This window comes from Callithrix jacchus, chromosome 10, assembly GCF_049354715.1.
Source record: "Callithrix jacchus isolate 240 chromosome 10, calJac240_pri, whole genome shotgun sequence".
In the NCBI taxonomy this organism is placed as follows: domain Eukaryota; kingdom Metazoa; phylum Chordata; class Mammalia; order Primates; family Cebidae; genus Callithrix; species Callithrix jacchus.
Genome location: NC_133511.1, coordinates 5,073,359 through 5,094,374, shown reverse-complemented (window position 1 = coordinate 5,094,374; position 21,016 = coordinate 5,073,359). Strand labels below are relative to the sequence as shown.

General features: G+C 38.5%; 1 protein-coding gene across 2 annotated transcripts in view; it reads left to right on the top strand.

Annotated features, from left to right (window-relative positions):
- The window catches only part of LOC118145584 (uncharacterized), a 440,827-nt gene that overhangs the window by 359,779 nt on the left and 60,032 nt on the right, over nucleotides 1-21,016 (top strand). Inside the window, exon 8 of one of the 2 annotated variants that reach the window (XM_078339362.1) lies at nucleotides 10,217-11,816. The exons of the other annotated variant lie outside the window; for it this stretch is intronic. Coding sequence (XP_078195488.1) covers nucleotides 10,217-10,335 — 119 coding nt within the window. The 3' untranslated portion in view covers nucleotides 10,336-11,816. Of the gene's footprint in view, nucleotides 1-10,216; nucleotides 11,817-21,016 lie in introns of those variants that run through there. 2 annotated transcript variants of the gene reach the window in all.

Genomic DNA, 21,016 nt, shown 5'->3' with positions numbered 1-21,016 from the left:
AGGAATAGATTAATACCCAATGAAACAGAATAGACAATACAGAAATAGACTCAGAATCATATAGAGATTGAGTGTATGATAAAACAGGCCCTTAACATATATGGGAAAAAGAGAGATTATTCAATAAAACATTTGGTGACAATCAGCCATTTCAGAGGAAAAATAATACTGAATCTCTATTTTTATTCAATGATCAAAATAGACTCTGGATGAAGAAATACTGGCAAAGCAAGAGGCTGAAAACTGCTAGATAAAAACAAGGGTAATTTACATTTTTGATAGTTTTAAAAGGGGCAAAATATTTTTAAAAACAGGAAACAAAACCCAGAATCTTAGAAAAGTGGTTTAAATTTTTTTAATATCTTCCTTTTACAAAAAAAAAATCCAGAATAAAATTAAAAGATAAGAAAGGGGGTTAGATTGTTTCCTTCAATTCCTAGTTTAAATTACAAAAATTCCCCAAGGTGATGCTGTGGCAGGTCCACACAGCTTGAGCACACGAGTTGGATATACCAGGTCCTCCCTTCTCTGACTTCCACAATGGTCCACCATCGATAAGGCTCTTCTTTTTGTGGAAGACCTGATCTCAAGGAGCATCTGCGACGCATGAGCCGAGAGCTGGTAAATTGCAACTCCTCACCTGGAATGGGGGCACTATTATACTGCCTAGATTGTGTAGGGATTTCCAATAGCCCTTTACCTCAGGGCTCCGTCTCTTAAAATATTTTGTTGTTGTTATTGTAAACTTTATACTTTAGGTGAATTTCTTTTCTGGAACTCTCTTATAACCCTCCGTATCCTCCCATCAACATGTGCTCTAATCGTTAGTGTTCCCTTTTTATTTCCAAATCTTGGTAATTCACGGAAATGACCTATGAAATAATTCTAAAACAAGCCTATACCTCGTAATTCTCATACCCAATAAGCAATATTTATACTAATAAACAATGTATTCACAGGTATTTCAAACTGAAATGGAAATTTTAGCCTGTGAATAGATCAGAAGCCAGGGACTCAGCGGGGAAGTTGGCGGCGTACTGCCAGGAGGATTCTCTCTGCCGTACAAAAGACCAGGTCGAGCAGTCTCTCGTACCTTCATCCTCTCTTCTATAAATGAATACAATAGCAGTGCCTTCAAATTTAATTTGGTTTCTTGAGTACTAAATAAGATAATATATGTTAGACAACCTAGCACAGTGTTTAGCATCTCATTTCTCACAAATTACTAGGTATTTTTTTAATAATGTACATCTTTCAAGCAAAATTACCCAAACAATCACCAAAAATATATTAGTGCAAAGTATTAACATCTATGAAAGATTGCTACGGTGAGATCCATTGCATACAAAAATACTTGACAAATCCCTTTCTATCAGACACCTGGGTGATAGTCTTTTGCTAAACTCAAATGGTAGTTTTAATTTAATCATCAGCATTTTTTCAAGATAGATCGCTGTTTCTTAGAAGGATCTGAAAACAATGGCACTCCTAAATTGGTAATTAAAGTCTCAATATGTTGTACCCCTGCATAATTTGTCTTAAAATAAACTAAGGATTTTTTGTCTTGCCATCATTAGTTTTATTTAATTAAAAATGGTCTGATTCATACTCAAGGTTAAACAATCATTAGTTTCTATGGTTGTTGACTAATTTCTAAACATGTGATTGTCCATTTCAGCGTTCAGCACTGTGTAGATAACTAAAGACAAATTCTCTGCTAGAGACCCTCGGCTTTGCTGGTTTGATCCAGAAAAAGGAGTCAGAAGCACAGCGACAATACATGCAGTTACACTGCCCCGTGCCCCGCACTTCTCACTTCTCCTTTGTCATGCACTTCCTCGCTTTCTCATCTTCATGAAGCAGCCTGAGAGCCAGGAAATTCTTTTTGTGTTCAAACATTCATAACACAGATGGCATAAGGAATTCCACGGTGTGGCCAAATTCTTTGTCCTTTCCCCCATAAGCAGCAGTAATTTTGAGAGATCTTCCTCAGGTTGAGAATCATACATCTTTGCTGACATCTGACATTTAAGTGTCAATTCTTAACTGAAAAAATTCTAGCAAAAATGGTGTCTGTGAGATAAACTCTAGGCTGTATGTAGCAATCCCTTGTTCACCTACTTGGCCACTCATGAAAGCATGCCTTTTAATGATGCCATGTCCCACTTCTCTCTATATATCTATTTTTTGTGTTTGTTTGTTTGTTTTTTGAGACAGGGTCTTGTTCTGTTGCCCAGACTGGAGGGAAGTGGCCCAGTTGCCTCTCCCTGTAACCTCTGCCTCCGAATCCAAGCAATTCTCCTGCCTCAGCCTCCCAAGTAGCTGGAATTACAGGCGCACACCATCATGCCCTGCTAATATTTGTATTTTTAGTAGAGATGGGGTTTCACCCTGTTGGCTGGGTTGGACTCAAACTCTTCACTTCAAGAGATCTGCCTACCTTGATTTCCCATAGTGCTGGGATTATAGGCTTGAGTCACCCACTATGTCTGCCCACCCCCCAACTTCTCTTTTTAACCTGACATGGTTTGGATTTGTATCCTCATCTAAATCTCAGGTTGAATTGTAACCCTTGATGTGGAGGTGGGGCCTGGTGGGAGGTGATCAGATCACAGGGACAGTTTATCACAAATGGTTTGGTGCCATCCTCTTGGTGTTGTCCTGGCAATAATGAGTGCATTCTAATGTGATCTGCTTGTTTAAGAGTGTGTAGCACCTCCCCCTCCCTCTCTCTTGTCCCTTCTCTGGCCATGTGATGTGCTAACTCCCCCTTTGCCTTCTGCCATGATTGTAAGTTTCCTGAGGCCTCCCCAAAAGCTGAGCAGATGCCAGCATCGTACTCCCTGTACAGACTATGGAACTTTGAGTCAATGAAATCTCTTTTCTTTATAAATTACCCAGTCTCAGGCATTTCTTTATAGCAGTGCAAGAATAGACTAATGCATAACCTTATACTATGAACATTATAGTCTATATATTCCCTTATCAGGGTTGTTTATATAAATTATGGGCTCTGTGAAAGATAAACATGTGAGGCCCTTTACTCAAAAACTATGAGAAAAAAGGATACATATGAAACATTAAAATCTAAAGCTTTCTGATTTTTTCTGCAGTCTCTCTCTTGCCTTGGCAAGTCTTTTTTTTATTTTGCCACTTAATGTTTTTCTAAGTACCAAAAAAATATTAAATTATTAGCATAAATTTGGTGTTTGCCTTTATATTATTCAATTCTATTTTAGAAACCAAATATGCTGGTTTTAAAATGCCAGTTTTAAAAGCATCTAATTCTTAACCATGGAAATGACACAATTTGTATTTGATAGCCCATACATGCATATGCATTTCTCACTTGAAAGAACAATGAAAATACTGCAGAAAACAACACATCTGTTTTTATTTCATTTCTTCACAGGTGTGTATTCAACGAAGACTCTCTAACTCCTGCTTACTGATAAGACAGGCAAAAAGGAAATAAACTGTCTTTCCCTAGCCTACCTTATTGCTATTCTCTGCATTAACACTTTTCTGATATAAATAAGTAATATGATTGGTACAGTGGTTCACTTTTGTAATCCCAGCACTTTTGGAGGCAGAGGCAGGTGGATCACCCGAGGTCAGGAGTTCAAGTCCAGCCTGGCCAGCATGGTGAAACCCTGTCTCTACTAAAGATTCAAAAATTAGCCGGGCGTGGTGTCAGGCACCTATAATCCCAGCTACTTGGGAGGCTGAAGCAGGAGAATCGCTTGAACATGAGAGGCAGAGGTTGCAGTGAGCCGAGATGAGGTCTTGCTCTTTTCGCCCAGGCTGGGCAAAAAGAATGAGACCTCATCTCAAATAATAATAGTAATTATTATTATTATAAATAAGTAATACGATGAAGGAAGTATTTGATACCAATCCTTGGTTGGATCCTACCATTGCCTTAAGTTTGAAGCAAGTTCTGACTCCTAGTAAAATGTGGCCTCTGGAGACTTCGGAGTCCCCATCAATGGAACATGTATGTTTAACTTGTGCTCCCTTTGAATCTTTTTGAACTCCCACAAATTGTGGGTCCATTTGAATTCTGTGTCCATGGGGCCAACGCTCTATGAAGAGCATATACATTCTTTGTTGTCCCGTCAGATTTCACTTACAAAGCACAAGTTAAAAGGCACAATTGTTAAGACTTTGGAGCTGCTCCCAACAGAACGTCAGAGCAAGCGTGGGGTCCTTCTGAATGCCGCGTGCTGTGTGACCGGGGAGGCTGCTCACCCGTGAAACCAGCCGTGCTTCTTACTCAGCCTTCATGGCTTCGCTTCAATGTTAAAACATGAATTCCGGGGCCGGGCGCGATGGCTCACGCCTGTAATCCCAGCACTTTGGGAGGCCGAGGTGGGTGGATCACGAGGTCAAGAGATCGAGATCATCCTGGTCAACATGGTGAAACCCCGTCTCTACTAAAAATACAAAAAATTAGCTGGGCATGGTGGCGCGTGCCTGTAATCCCAGCTACTTGGGAGGCTGAGGCAGGAGAATTGCCTGAACCCAGGAGGCGGAGGTTGCGGTGAGCCGAGATCGCGCCATTGCACTCCAGCCTGGGTAACAAGAGCGAAACTCCGTCTCAAAAAAATAAAAAATGAATTCCGGAGTTACTCTCTAATCTTCTTTCCATATAAATGAAGCATAAGAGCAGGTAACACTACAGTGTAGCTAATAGTTGCTTATTTGGGGCTTCATTCCTAAATTAGATAGTCAACTACTTCACCTTTATATCCTAGTGTGGGCATCATAGAAATTGCAGATGCTTAAAATAATGAGTGAATGCATTACTGTAAGAATAAAATAATTTTTGAGTTTTAAAATTAAACGAAACATAATTTACAGTATATTATTCCAATTGTTTTGAAAAGTTTTACCGTGACTTCAAATAGTACCAAGTTAGTAGTAAATGCACCTGTGGTGTTATGGACTGCTTCCAGGATACTGAAAAAGTTGTGTGAAGATGATATCTCATTAAATTATCAGCATATCTCTGTAAGGAGAAATAGAGTCATCATAAATTGATTGTGCACTATGGACCATGTTCTTCTCTAGGCACTTAGCGAACATTATCTTGTTCAATTTTCATAAAAGTTTTTTAAAAATATGTGAAATGACCCATTTTCCAGATGAAGCGAAAGGTGACTCATAAAAGTAACTTGTCCAACGTCACACAGATACTAAGGGATGACACTTTGACTATAACTGATTCCAAGCCCAATAGGCATTTTGCCAAATTCCAGTGGCTTCACAGTACCTTGTTATCATCTGAAGAAATGAGTCAGAAAAGGAAATACTTATCCTTAACCCTTGCAATATACTTTGTTTCTTTCTTTTTATCTTTCTTTTTCCTCTTCCATTTAATCTTAATAAAATATCGATGTGAACCCCTTTTGTTACATAAATTACTCCTGAGACAATTTGATAAACCAAGCATAGAGTTGGGCCTGGTCTGGAATGCCTTTTCGTCACTCTTTTTCTATTACTCCTTCCCAGTTCGACTCCTCCCTCTCCATGAAGCTTTTTCAGAAGGGTTATCCTTAGGGCTCCTTTGCATTTTTTGTCCAACTCCTTACAATTTACCCTGCAATCCAGCAGGCACACAGCACTTAATTAATCTATTTATTCACACATGCTTCCTGAGTACCCATCCTGTGCTAGATATTATTCCTTGTGCTTGGAAGACATCAGTGAGTAAAGGAGCTAGACATCTCAACCATTATGAAACGAGATTATATTCAAAAGAGCATACTGAGTTTAATTTTCCCCCTTGCTATTTAATTGCTTTGAATAGTTGTTTAACATGAGGATCTTTGCTTCTTTAGACTTCAAATTCCTTCGAGTGAAAATTCTATTTTTATGATATAATGATTTGAATTTTAGCACAGCACTGATCATTTAGTAAATATTTAGTTAATAATTGGACTTTTTAACAGAAAGTGACCATATTTTAATTAATTTTAGATATTCACATAATAATATAGTAATAATATTTACTACAGTAGTAGCTTTTTAGCAGTTAATCACATTAAAATTTTAAGCACTAATATGTGCTTTGCACGCTAGATATGTTTTCACTTAATTCTCACTACAGCCCAATGAAATAATTATTATTCTAACTTACAGATCAGACGTTTGGATGCTAATTTAGTTGTTTTAGATAACACACTGTGTAAATGGCAGAACTGGGATTAAAACCCAGGTGTCTCTAAATCCAGAAGGCACACTGTTCACCAAAGTACTATAATTACTGACCAAATAGGAAGCTATTAACTTGAGTGGACAGCAGAAGCTAGTTGTAGACATCTCAAACAGTTACTCCTTAGCTAGCTGAGTAACATGAAATGGCTCAGTTTTATTGATCAGTTCATGGAAGACAGAACAGTTTTAATGCTCCTCCTACTGGGTCCTAGATGCATACTAAATTAACTAGATAGATAATACATAAGCATATAACCATAAAAACATTTAGTGAACAGGCTCCTCACATTAGCTATTATATTTAAAATGCCATCAATGGCCTAAACCTCCAGGCTCACAGTATGGCGCTTTAAATCCCACAGAGGCAGCATAAAACAAGAGTTGCGAGTCATAAAAATTATGCCATTCAAGAATAATCTGGAGTGATCCATGCCTGTGCGTTGCAACATTTGTGACTATTTTGCATACTGGAAAAGTAGAAGGTTAGCGTTTTCAGCCGGAAGGAAACTTGACACTTTTACAGAGAAAGACAGTGTGGTGTTTTAAAATATGTAGGCTTAGAGCCAGTCAGATAGACCTTCGTTCCAATATAATCTCAGCTAACTTTAGCTGAATGACTTTGGATGAATGGCATAGCCTCTGTGAAACTCAGAACTTTGGTCAATAAAATGGAAATAGTAATCATAATCTTAATAAGATTCGAAATAATTCGTGAGCAGTACCTTGCACATAGTAGGTGTTCTAATGTCCCACTCCATTTTGAATCTAGACTTAGTCGCTCAGAGAGAATTGGATGCTCCAGCTCTCTGCCGTAACACTTCTTACCCGCCTTGTAAATGCACACACTACACCTTTTGTCATGTGCTCTTGCCTTGCCCATCACCTTCAAGCTGTTAGCTCTTGGAGGAATAAACCGCATCTGATTCATTTAAAAAATTTTTTATTTTCGTTTTAAGTTTCAGGGTACATGTGTGGGCTGTGCAGTTTTGCTATATAGGTAAACATGTGCTATGGGGTTTGCTGCACCTATCAACCCATCACCTAGGTATTAAGTCTAGCACGCATTAGCTATTTTTTCCTAATACTCTCCCTCCACCCATCCCAATCCCCAGCAGGCCCTAATGTGTGCTGCTTCCTTCCATGTGTCCATGTGTCATGATTCATATTTCTGTCTGCCATAAAGGGAAGCCCTAATAAGATTTCTCTGGAATGGATGAACACTTGACAAACCTGATACCTCAAATCAGTAAATAGGTTTAGGAGTTAGTCGAGGTGGCAGTAGAAAATCCATTTCTTCTCTTTCAGTCTTCTGCTCCATTCACTCTCAGGGAGCATCATTTTTGATCAATATATAAAGAACAAATTATACCTAGGAAAGAAAATCAAAATAAAATGTGTTTTATTTTCTTGGTGATTGTTTTACTCTTCCGGGTTATAGTAAATATTTTTAAGCAGCGGTTGGACAAATTTCAGGTTATTTGTCCAAAGCTTCTGGTAGACATCTAGGGTTTCTACTGTCAGAAAAAAGTTTTACTGCCACATGCTGATCCCGCCCCTTGACAGTGATGCCGTATTTAAAACCAGACAACAGTAGAAGAATCTGGTGACTCCTGGCCCTATGTGCGACAAAAGGTTACTGAGTGGATTGCCGAATTTTAACAAAAACAAAACAGATGACTTTAATGAAGCTCTAAAGCTCTGTAAAGTCACAAGATCGATCACAAAGCTAGAAGGTATCTTAATATCATTTTGTGTCTGTGAAACCGCAACAACTGAGATGTTCAGTAACTGACCTATCACAAAAAACTCCTCGGCAAATTCCAGCTTGTGCTAACAGCCACTCACGCGGCCAATTGTTTCAAAATGTTTATGCACACTGTTTCCAGAAAACCATTATTTTCCCCACGACGGATTCTTATTACACATAGCACTTACCTTGACCTGTGTAATTATCCCGAAACATGGGGTTGAATTTTGATTTATAACACGGATGAAGAAAGACATATGAGAGGCTGCATTTAAATTCTTTATCAGAGAAAGTTACTGGTGGAGGCCATGCATGGAGCCCATTCTTGACTCCGAACAATAACCCTTCACCATATCTGACTTCCCTGCCCAAACAGTTCCAGAATGATCAGGTTTGCTGTTGTTTGGGTTTTTTCAATTGATAAGCCATTTTTGAGAGCACTTTTCCTTTCACGGAATAACTGAGCAGAAAGCACAGAGTCCCCCGAGCCTCCTTCCGACACTCGCACAACCTTCCCCACTATCAACATCCTACATGACAGTGTGTGTTGCTTAAAATCAATGAACCTATATTGATGAAACATTGTCAACCAATGTCCATAGATTATATTAGCTCTCAGTCCTGATGTTGCACACACTATGGTTCTGGATAAATGTATAATGGAATGTATCCATCATTGTAATACCATGTTTCAGTTCCCTAAACATACATTCTCCTCCCTAACCCATGACAACTATTGGTATTTTAATTGTCTCTATATTAGTTTTCCCTCTTTGTAATATCATATAGCTGTCATGACATGTAGTCTTTTCAGATGGATTCTTTCCCTTAGTGACATGAATTTAAGTTTCATCCATGTCATTTTCATTCAGTGTCAAATAATACCTCATCGTTTGGATGTACCACAAATTACTTATTCATTTACCTACTGAAAAACATCTTGGTTACTTCTAAGTTTTAGCAATTGTAAATAAAACTGCCATAAACATCTGTGAGCATGTTTTTGTGTGGACTTGTTTTCAACTCATTAAATACTGAAGAACGCAAGTGCTGGATCATATTGTAAGAGTATGTTTAGTTTTGTAAGAAACTGTCAAACTGTCTCCCAAAAGGCCGAGTCACTTTGCATTCAGATCAGCAATGAATGAGTTTCTGTTGCCCCACATCCTTGTCAGTACTGGGGGTTATGGCCATTCTAATAGATATGTAGTGGTACCCTATTATTGTTTTAATTTGAATTTCCCCGATGATCTATGTTATGAACTGAATGTTTGTCTTCCTCTCAAATTTCATAGTTGAAATTTAACCCCCAATATGATAGTATCAGAAGGTGAGGTTTTGGAGAGGTAATTAGGTTATGAAGGTAGAGCTTTAATGAATAGAATTAGAGTTCTTATAATTTGAAATAAAAGATTAATGATTTTTCTCAGATACGTAAGGATACAATGAGAAGGTCTTCATCTGCAAAGGAATAAAAATGCCCTCATCACACACTGTATCTGCGACCACCTTGATGTTAAACTTTCAAAGCCTTAAGAACTGTGATAAATAAGCGCTTGTTATTTAAGCCAACTAGCCTATGATATTATATTATAGAAGCCCCAAAAGACTAAGACAACATACAATGTTATACATTTTTCATACGCTTATTTGGCATCTTTATATCTTCTTTGGTGAGGTGTCTGTTCAGGTCCTTTGTTGATTTTCTGTCAAGATGCTAGTTTTCTTACCATTGAGTTTTGGGAGTTGTTTGAATATTTTGGATAACTGTCTTTTACCAGATGTGTCTTTTGTAATATTTTCAACATCCGTAGCTTGTCTTCACATTCTCTTGATGAAGTCCATCATAGAACAAAATATTTAAATTTTAGCAGTGTTCAGCATATCAATATTTTCCATTAATTTTGCCTTTGACGCTGTATCTAAAAGGTCACTGACATCCTCATGTCCTCTCGGTTTTCTCCTGTGTTACCTTCTAGACGTTTATAGTTTTCTATTTCCCATTTAATCCTGAGATCCATTTTGAGTTGATATTGGTAAAGGGTGTAAGGTCCGCAAAATCAGGAAAGGTTTGTATATTCGTATGGTGATACTTAGCTGTTTCAGTGCCATTTGTTAGAAAGACAATCTATCCTCTATTGTACTGCCTTTGGTCCTTTATTCCAGTTTAGTTGACTGTCGTTGTGTTGATCTATTTCTGGGCTCTCTATTCCACCAAAACATTGATCTATTTGCCTGTTCTTTCACCAGTGCCACACCGTCTGGATTACTGTGCTTTCAGAATACATCTTGAATTCCAGCAGTGTCAACTATTGTCGTTGGAGAGTCGAGTCCTCCAACTTTGTACTTCTCCTTCAATACTCAGTTGACTTTTCTGAGTTCTTTACTCTCCATATAAATTTCAAAGCACTTTGTTAATATTCACAAAATAATGCTGATAATTTGATTGGGATTGCATTGAATCTATAAATAAATTTAAGATTAATCTTTTTAAATAAATTTTTGTAAGAACAACTATCATTTGATTTTTAGAAATACGTTATTACTAAACATTATTATTCTTTAACTAATTAGATAAAAGAGAGATAAAAATGCCTTTAGAAAAAAAGTCATTCTCTTTAGTAAAAATAAAATTGCATACTAGAAACCTTACATGATAAATTGATTCTAGTTCAACAGGCTGGAGAAAAAAACAAGGCTGCAGGCATTCCACGTAAAAGAAATAAATTTATGAGTATTTACACTATTAATAACTGCCTTCTCCCCTGTGGCTTCATGGTGTCTGCAAGTCTCATTCATAACACTAACTCACTGACCAGAGTTTGTAAAGACTAGATTAATGAAAAAAGAAAGCCTTTGGGTGAGAATTAGTATCAATGTTCATTTGGCTTAGAGACAAGTATATTTGCTGGAGACTTAATTTAAAACTCTGGTGTCTACTTTATATTTATGTTGTTTCTGTCCTATTAAAGATATTCACCAAGTAAGTTGTGAAAGACTCTAAGCACCGAAGGACTTACCCAGTCTCCAATATCCTGTAGGATATTCTTGTCAAGAACTGTGGTTATTACACGTAGCCCATTTCAAACAAGTAAACATTCCTCCTGCTCCTGGAAGGCTCCTGGATAAACATCTGCCAATAGCTGTGATTAGAAGACACTGATGTTACTGATCTAGATCACAGTCAGACTTGATTATTTTGTTTTTAATTCTTCAAATTCCTTTCAAAGTATATTTTGTTGTAGGGGCCCTCAATATGTGTATATTTATAAGGAGATAGATTTGCATTACCATACCATCATTTTAAGTAAAATTCAAAATGCAAAGTATAAAATTGCCAGGATGAGTTATAAAGCAAATACAAATCGCAACCTGGAGTGGAATGCCAAGATAAACGCCTAGAAGGATGAAGAACATCTGCTTTGGATCCAGCAGAACAAGATCATGGGGAGGAGGTGAGGATTACTGACATGTTCATTAAGGCTCTTTTGGCATCATTTGGCTTTTTAAACAATATGTGTTATTTTACTGATAAAAAGTTATGTCTAAAAACCACTTTTACCCTTAAAGCTATTGCAATAAAAATTTGAGAATTTTTTTTAAAACTCAATTAACCAAAAACATAACAAAACATTTTTTAACAATATGTCTTAACTTCTAGTATATTTTTCTTGCATTATAATAGTATGTCTTAAAGCTCTCCTGATAAACAAGCACTTCACTTTGAAGAAAACTGATCTAAAATACTTTGCTGCATTTTCTTGACACAAAGAATAGTAAATTGTGTTTTATGTTGAATAGTGACATTTACAAAATAAAAGAGAAATAAAGCATAAACTGTTGAGCAAAAGTTCTGAGGTTTATTCCATTTTCACTTGTTTTTATATATTATTAACAAAATATATATTTGACTGTACACTCATATGCCAGGCATTAAGCAAGATGATGGAGACTCAGAAATCAGTCATAAGTATAGCTGAAAATAGAAAGATCTCATTTCTTACATTGTGTTATTAAAATATTTGCAACATTACCTAAATTACTTAATTTTGAGCTTCTATTTCCAAATATGAAGAAGAAAAAGCATAATGGAGCTGCCATATCCACAGAATTGCTTTGAAGATCATACAAGATAACATTTCAGTTATGAGCGTAGCTTTGGGGACTAAATAAATCCAGGTTTTTCATAAAGATATAATGAAAAGGGATCATTATCAGAGAGGATGATTTTAAGTGACTATATAAATGGTAAGTTTGGGTAAGAAGAAAGTACAATAAACGTAGCAACGCAGGGATAAGGAAATTTCAGAAGTAAAAATGAAATGCAAAACTGCAAGGCATATGGTAGGGCAGTGTTGCACAAATGTTAGGAGGTGCCTCGACAGGTCTAAGGCAGATAATCAGGAGCAATATTATTCAGCTGCAGTATCTGCTATGCAGTTCTTACTACAATGCATTATATCTTACGGCAGCTTGATAATCGCGCACACAGAATTTGGCATTTTATATTATTTTCAGTGCATAACAGTTACTATTTTCAGGGTTAATATTGTAGATACTTGCCTTTTGATCTAATCGTAAGGAAGGATCCTGATTATGTTGCTGCTGTGGTTTGAGAGTTGCTTGTTTGTCTCGGGGCTTGGCTTCCACAAAACGATACCAAATAAGTCAACAATGTCTCTACATGCTTGAGAGCCTAAGGCAACGCTTCTGTTACATGGAGAGAATCCTGGGATGGTGTCAAAGCAGAATCGTTTGCTGTAGAAGGAGCAGGTGCTTAAGGGTGTGGAGTCCAACTTCCTAATATTGTTTGCAAAAAACTGTTTCGACCCTATACAGAAAAAGTGCACGGTTAACACTGGACTTAAGGGTCATGAGGGGAGCAGATCATCATAACTTCAAAAGAGAATCTGGCTGGATCTCCTGCTCCATTATACGTCTTTTCGCTATGTCATTAAGCATTCTGTATCACTGTGTTTATCCAGTTGTACAACAATCAATAGCACATGAAGCTTTCTACCCACTTTAATGTTTCTTACATTGACTTTTATTGACCAGTGGCAGAACTTCAAAATAAACAATTTTTTTGGGCTTGTTTTATGTGGCTATGAGAAACTAAAAGAGAATCAAAGTCGACTCAAAGTCTGAGAGAAAAAAAACTATACAGCTCAGGCTTTGTAAATATGCTCAATGAAATAGACAATTTTCGATACCTACTCTGTGCTCGATATTGTCATTGTTACCTTAAGGAAGGTAATAATAGATTATTCCATTCAAAATCACTCAGCAAACATTTATTAAAGTAATACTGACTTTGCACTAGGTATTCATCAGGTATGTGAGATACAGAGATGAGTAAAAGACAATTCCCGTGTTTAAGAAGAGCACAGTGTATTTGCAATAAATGAATGTTATAGCATAGTTGAAAAATGCCTGTCACCTTATCAGATCTGTTAAGTGGCATTAGAGAAGGGAAACCAAGCATTAATGGTTTGTAAAGAAGGACAATTAACTCCAGTGAGGCAATCATGAAATCAAATAGATTATGAAGACAAGAATTAGGGGTGATTGGGGATGAGGGTGAGAGGCAGGTGTTTCCCATCTAATGCACAGCTTTTTTGACACTAAGGGACATTCAGGAAATGTATTAGGGTTATCTAGAGGAAGAAAACCAATAAGAGAAAAATATTAAACTCACCCACAGAGATTGATTTTAGAAAATTTTCTCGTGTAATTATAGAGGCAAAGTCCCACAATCTGCTCTCTGCAAGCCGGAGAGCTAGAAGAACCAGGGGTGTTGTTTTAGGACCAGTTCAGAGGCCTGTGAATCAGATCCAGTGATACAAATGCCAATTTGAGTGCAGAAGTCTGGTGTCCTAACTTGAAAATAAGCAGAGAGGGTGAAGTCCCTCTTCTTTTGCTTTCTATTCTATTCCAGCCTCCAGTGGACTGGATTACGTCCCCCCACACTGTGGAGGACAATCTGCTTTACTCAGTCTAATGATGCCAATGTATTCTCATCCAGAAACACGCTCGCAGATAACCCAGAATCATGGTAACCCAGTATCTGGGCACTCTGTCACCCAGTCCATTTTATACATAAAATTAATCTTCAGAGGAGATAAATTGGAGACATGTAGGAAGCAGATTTAAAGATTTTGCCTACTTAAGCAGAGACTATTAGTGCCCTGCCAAAAATCCTCTAGCAATTACGTCTGCATGCCTAGACTGCTTACTGAGTACACTTGTGATTCTACAGCTGAGTGATTTTATTCTAACCAACGGAAACACTGCAAAAAGGTAAGTCAGAAGCACCAGGCAGCTGGGGTCTTGGGACCAGCTCTCATCCAATAGCGGACAGTGAGAAGTATCTCAGTGGCAGAGGTTTGGGTCTTGGGACCAGCTCTCATCCAATAGCGGACAGTGAGAAGGATCTCAGTGGCAGAGGTTTGGGTCTTGGGACCAGCTCTCATCCAATAGTGGACGGTGAGAAGGATCTCAGTGGCAGAGGTTTGGGTCTTGGGACCAGCTCTCATCGGCAGAGGTTTGGGTCTTGGGACCAGCTCTCATCCAATAGTGGACAGTGAGAAGGATCTCAGTGGCAGAGGTTTGGGTCTTGGGACCAGCTCTCATCCAATAGTGGACAGTGAGAAGTATCTCAGTGGCAGAGGTTTGGGTCTTGGGACCAGCTCTCATCCAATAGTGGACAGTGAGAAGTATCTCAGTGGCAGAGGTTTGAGTCTTGGGACCAGCTCTCATCCAATAGTGGACAGTGAGATGTATCTCAGTGGCAGAGGTTTGGGTCTTGGGACCAGCTCTCATCCAATAGCGGACAGTGAGAAGTATCTCAGTGGCAGAGGTTTGAGTCTTGGGACCAGCTCTCATCCAACAGTGGACAGTGAGAAGTATCTCAGTGGCAGAGGTTTGGGTCTTGGGACCAGCTCTCATCCAATACTGGACGGTGAGAAGTATCTCAGAGGCAGAGGTTTGGGTCTTGGGACCAGCTCTCATCGGCAGAGGTTTGGGTCTTGGGACCAGCTCTCATCCAATAGTGGACAGTGAGAAGGATCTCAGTGGCAGAGGTTTGGGTCTTGGGACCAGCTCTCATCCAATAGTGGACAGTGAGAAGGATCTCAGTGGCAGAGGTTTGGGTCTTGGGACCAGCTCTCCTCCAATAGTGGACAGTGAGATGTATCTCAGTGGCAGAGGTTTGGGTCTTGGGACCAGCTCTCATCCAATAGCGGACAGTGAGAAGTATCTCAGTGGCAGAGGTTTGAGTCTTGGGACCAGCTCTCATCCAACAGTGGACAGTGAGAAGTATCTCAGTGGCAGAGGTTTGGGTCTTGGGACCAGCTCTCATCCAATAGCGGACGGTGAGAAGTATCTCAGTGGCAGAGGTTTGGGTCTTGGGACCAGCTCTCATCCAACAGCGGACAGTGAGAAGTATCTCAGTGGCAGAGGTTTGGGTCTTGGGACCAGCTTTCATCCAATAGTGGACAGTGAGAAGTATCTCAGTGGCAGAGGTTTGGGTCTTGGGACCAGCTCTCATCCAATAGTGGACAGTGAGAAGTATCTCAGTGGCAGAGGTTTGGGTCTTGGGACCAGCTCTCCTCCAATAGTGGACAGTGAGAAGTATCTCAGTGGCAGAGGTTTGGGTCTTGGGACCAGCTCTCATCCAACAGTGGACAGTGAGAAGTATCTCAGTGGCAGAGGTTTGGGTCTTGGGACCAGCTCTCATCCAATAGTGGACAGTGAGAAGTATCTCAGTGGCAGAGGTTTGGGTCTTGGGACCAGCTCTCATCCAATAGTGGACAGTGAGAAGTATCTCAGTGGCAGAGGTTTGGGTCTTGGGACCAGCTCTCATCCAACAGTGGACAGTGAGAAGTATCTCAGTGGCAGAGGTTTGGGTCTTGGGACCAGCTCTCATCCGATAGTGGACAGTGAGAAGTATCTCAGTGGCAGAGGTTTGAGCAGTACACTATTCATCAACACGACGGAGTGGTATAAACGGCCTAGATCAAGAGAGAGACAAACTCTTCTTCACTGTCTTCACTAATTATTTATTGTTTTAGAAGTAATACGATCAGAAAATGTCAGACAAAGAGGTCCAGGAAAGAAGCATGTGATCGGTTCTACAGGAATGGACTCAAAGTGTGTAAATCTTTACTTCTCATGCCGATGCCCATCAAAAAGTATCCAGCACAGAGAAGGCATTGGACAACTGTCAGAACAAAATTGCTGGTCCCGTGGATTTTAGCCAGTCTCTGGCTCTGATCGCCCGGCCGCTTTCACTACTGGGCTCGTTAACACGGTAGCCATGGTGACAAAATGGAGGCTCTGCATGATTCAATATCACAGGCTCCTTTATCCAAGGTGGAAGTAGCTAGTGTCACTGTTAAATGTCCAAAGGGTTATCAGCATGAACTGCTGTTCATGTCTGGATGCTGTACTGTTCTCTAGGAGATCCACCGCTGGCAAGCTGATTATTTTTACCATTTCCACTTTGGAAGTTATGGTTCTTCCCAGTGACTGTCCTCATTCGAAAGATGTATCTATGAGACTGAATGCATGGAGATTGCCAGTGTTACCCTGTCCTGAGTTCTCAAGGAATATCTGAATTATTGTCATGTTTCATTCCCTCTTTATAGCAAAGGAAGTATGATGATATTTAAATAATCACATGGTATATAGTTCCACCATACACCACAGCACCCAGGAACTTCCAGCATGATGAAATATTGAAATAACCTTAGAGGCATAACTTATGTGCCATCTTGATCATCATGCCCTGTGGAATAGGGATTTTTTTAAATGTTGCTTTCATCCTGATAGTTAGAATTCATGGGTGAGGGAACCAAGGGGACAAACTGAGAATGACATCTTTTATCACCATTCCCAGTGACCCATATAGAAATGTTTGCTTCACATCCTTGAAGCTTTAGATGAACTAGAATTTTTTATTTCTCTCTGAGGGAACAGACACAAGCACTGTGCCAGTAGATGTACGTCTATGACACATCTGGTTATTTTAGATCCTTCAAGTTAACATGCAAGGGGATCTGTTAGTGGGCTGACAGGGCTAATTGACCCAGATTATCACAAGACATATGACAAAATGTTACTGAGCTCAAGGATTTCGAAAAGTCCATCTTGGTGCTTCCTGGCCAGTGTTAGAAAGGCCGGGCGCAGTGGCCCAAGCCTGTAATCCCAGCACTTTGGGAGGCTGAGGTGGGTGGATCACGAGGTCAAGAGATCGAGACCATCCTGGTCAACATGGTGAAACCCCGTCTCTACTAAAAATACAAAAAATTAGCTGGGCATGGTGGCGCGTGCCTGTAATCCCAGCTACTCAGGAGGCTGAGGCAGGAGAATTGCCTGAACCCAGGAGGTGGAGGTTGCGGTGAGCTGGGATCGCACCATTGCACTCCAGCCTGGGTAACAACAGCGAAACTTTGTCTCAAAAAAAAAAAAAAAAAAAAAAAAAACTTGAGAAGAAGCACCCTTATGCAAAAGACACTCTGGCCATGGGTATTCAAAATTCTCTGTTGTTTTAAGGCTTTTGTCTTTTTGTTTTATTTAGAAATTGTTACAGGCCAGTCTCTTGAAAAATCAGATACAGGTCAGAGTGAAAAAGACATGAAGCACCAGTGGGCCATGCAAAGAGTGAACTGCACAAATGTCATTAGTGCCCTCCTGACATCCCTTCAGTACTTACCTCAACGTGCTGAAAGCTGTTTGCTGCAACTCTCCGCCTGTGAGATACTTTTTTTTTCTGTCCAGGAAAGCTTGTTTTATGTAATATTGGTAAAGTAGTCTGTTCCCCAACCACAAAGTTGAGTCCATTATTCTCCTGTAATGAGTGAATTATTTTCTTAGCAAAAAGACTAATCCGAGGATAGGCCAAAACACATAACCCAAATATAAAAGTTTGCTTTTGTGTCCAACCTTAAATACTCCTTGAATTAACCAAATATGAATTTAATATTATTGCAGAGAAATCTATGAACCCAGTAATAGTTGATATTTAGAATCTTTTCCTCTTCAGTACATCAACTTCTATCAGGCTTTTACCAGCACCAACCCACCCATCTCATATGGTTACGGCTAGCCTCTGAATCACAATAATGGGGATAGGACCAGGAATTATCCAATCATGCTATTCCAATATTTTATCTTTAGTAATTGGTTCAAATGATAATCATGTAAACTAAGCTGGGCCAATAAGAGCTTCCACCAAGACTTCAAATGTAGATGCTGGAGAGACAGGGTATCTCTACCTTGTCGATTGCAGGCTGTTAGCACCAAGACTGAGTAAGCTGCTTTGAGCTCCTGTCTATGGCATGAGAGAGTGAGGGCATCAGGAAAGGAAATGCCAATACAAATAGAACCACAGATGGATAGGGTGATATTATTGTTTAAACTTCTGGATTTAGTCAGGCTTAAATGCAAATTTCACCAACCATGGACTTTATAGCTATATGAGCCAATAAATTTTCCCTTTACTTAAAAAAAACAACAACCCAGATTTTTCCCCTCAAACGCATGATATTAGGCCTCAGCAGAAGGAGGGAGATCTAGAGATGAAGGATAGAGAGTGTGGTAGACTTGAGGATGATAGCATGCTTGAATAATTTGAAATTTTATGTGTATAGACAATAATGACTCATTTTTCTAATTTGTTTTAGTTTTATAATGGTTATAACTGGAAAAAGAATGGTCCCATATTTTAAATTAATAAAAAGCAAATATAAATTAAACACACCTCCTTCAAATAATTTGCTCTAGTTCTGTTCTATACAAACCTCTATATGGCTGTGACTTTTTGTAGCACTCACATTTGAAATATATTGTGGTTGTTTTATGTTTTGTTGTCATTTTGTACATTTTGCTTTCCCATTTAAATTATAAATGGAAAGCCGTATGTCCTTGAATATCATTCAGATTATTAGAAAGGAGTGCTAGAAATATCAACTAGATCTCCCCCAACATAACTGTAAATGAACAAATAAATATTCTGGTTTATGTATCAGCTTCTTGTGAATTTGGTGTCAATAAACTTCAAAGCCTTGGAACACTATTTTTAATTCTGAGTTTGTGGACTGGCAAACATGAAGACAAGCTCACTGATGTTTCAAAGACAATGCCATCCTTTGAGGCTAAGTCTGACTATCATCATCATTTATAATAGTTTCCAATAGATATTTCAGAAGCATACTTTTAAAACTTGTATTTCTTTCCCATTATTAGGCTTGGGCTGTAGTGGCTGCATGTTTGAGCAATGGTCAGGACCTACATGTTTCATGTATAGAAGTAGAAAAGGCTGGTGAACTTAGGGAAAACTATGATAATTTACTGATATATTTCTCAATATTACAACAGAATTGAAAATAGGAATAGACTTAGCAAAACTCACCTTCATGATTATTGTAATATAGGCTGATATTCTTTATAGAAAAACTTATCTCACAAAAACAGCAAGCAAAAAAAATAAAAATAAATTGTTTAGGGAACAGGAATTTTCTGTAAAAACACTAATAAAAAAAGTGTGCATAGCAAGTATACCCGATATTTTTACCGCCAAAATATTCTAATCAATTAAACAAAATCTAGAAGGGTTTTTACATTTTTTAGTGCCGAACAATAATCATAAAGAATGAATTTAACCCCTTACAAGCACTATTAGAATTAAACACTTGCTGATTTTTTACAAAATAATCATTTTTGTTTACAAAAACATCATTTGTATTGGTCTATTGTGTGTATTTAATAACATTTCCAGATGTATAATAGAATAGTGGATATGACACTAACTTGAAAAACATACATTTTTGTTTATATTTAAAATGCTTTTATAAAATTCAACCACCATGAGACCCAGGTTTTTCCAAAATAGTCTGAAAGTTTCGGTATACTTCAAATCTCCAATTTTATTTTTTTCAGTCTCTCAACTAAACAGATATAAATAGGCACTTTAGAGAGGAAGCCAAGGATGTTTTTGACTTATAGTTCCCATTTTTCCACGTTAATGCTAATGCAAGCATCATAACACAGAGACCCCGCACTGTACAACTGGTAAGTCTCAAGCAAGGGCTATATTAAAAACGCACATTTTTATCTCTCACTAATTCTGCACAAAATGATTCCTTGTGATGCAAAATGTACCTGCTTGTCTTCTTGGCTCAAAAAATAATATTCAGTAGTGGGCCTAGCAATGAATTCCAAACTGTAATATATTTTAGCAGACTTAACAAACATGTGTTGCCAGTAAGAACTCAAAGTATTAGCCAACTTGATTATATGCTAAAACCTATCGTGTAAAATGCAAAGTATATCAAATACGCTTAAAACTATTATGTAAAAGAGGCTTAATTATGTGTTACTGAGCTCAGAAACATGACATAGTTTATTTAACACTTCAGCACCTGTATTCATTGGTCTCTATATTACTCAATACTCATAATAATGATCTCCCACTTAAAGAAGGAAGATTATATACAACCCGAGGGCATGTTGGAAATGGTCATATCAGATATTATCGGTTGTGTATTTCAGAGCACAATTTAAGGGAAGAGTAAATGCTACCATAAATGGATTTACGATTTCCACTTAGCTATTTTCAACCACCACTGTATTATATAATCAGGATTTATCGTGCTACTCTATATTCAGTTCTCCTTACCTTCTAGGGATAAGGGAGTTACACATTCTCAGTTCCCTTGCAGTGAGACAGAGACATAACATGAAATGGACCAGTAGATTGTGAGTGAAAATGGAATGGGTCATTATGGCCTGAAGCATTTTCATTCCTTCTTCTGCCACGGCAGTGATGAACTTGGATGTCAATACAATGGTTGCAGGAGATCAAACCCCTCATGAATTGTTGAGCCCTTCGTAGGGTGCAGATACCTTCGCGAATCTTTCTCACCCAAAGTGACCACAGCTTAAGCAATAAATAAATTTCTATTGTGTTAAGTTACTGAGATTCTTATTTTTGTGACTGCAGCATAGCCTGATAATCCTGGCTTATGCCAGAATTTTATCCATCCATAT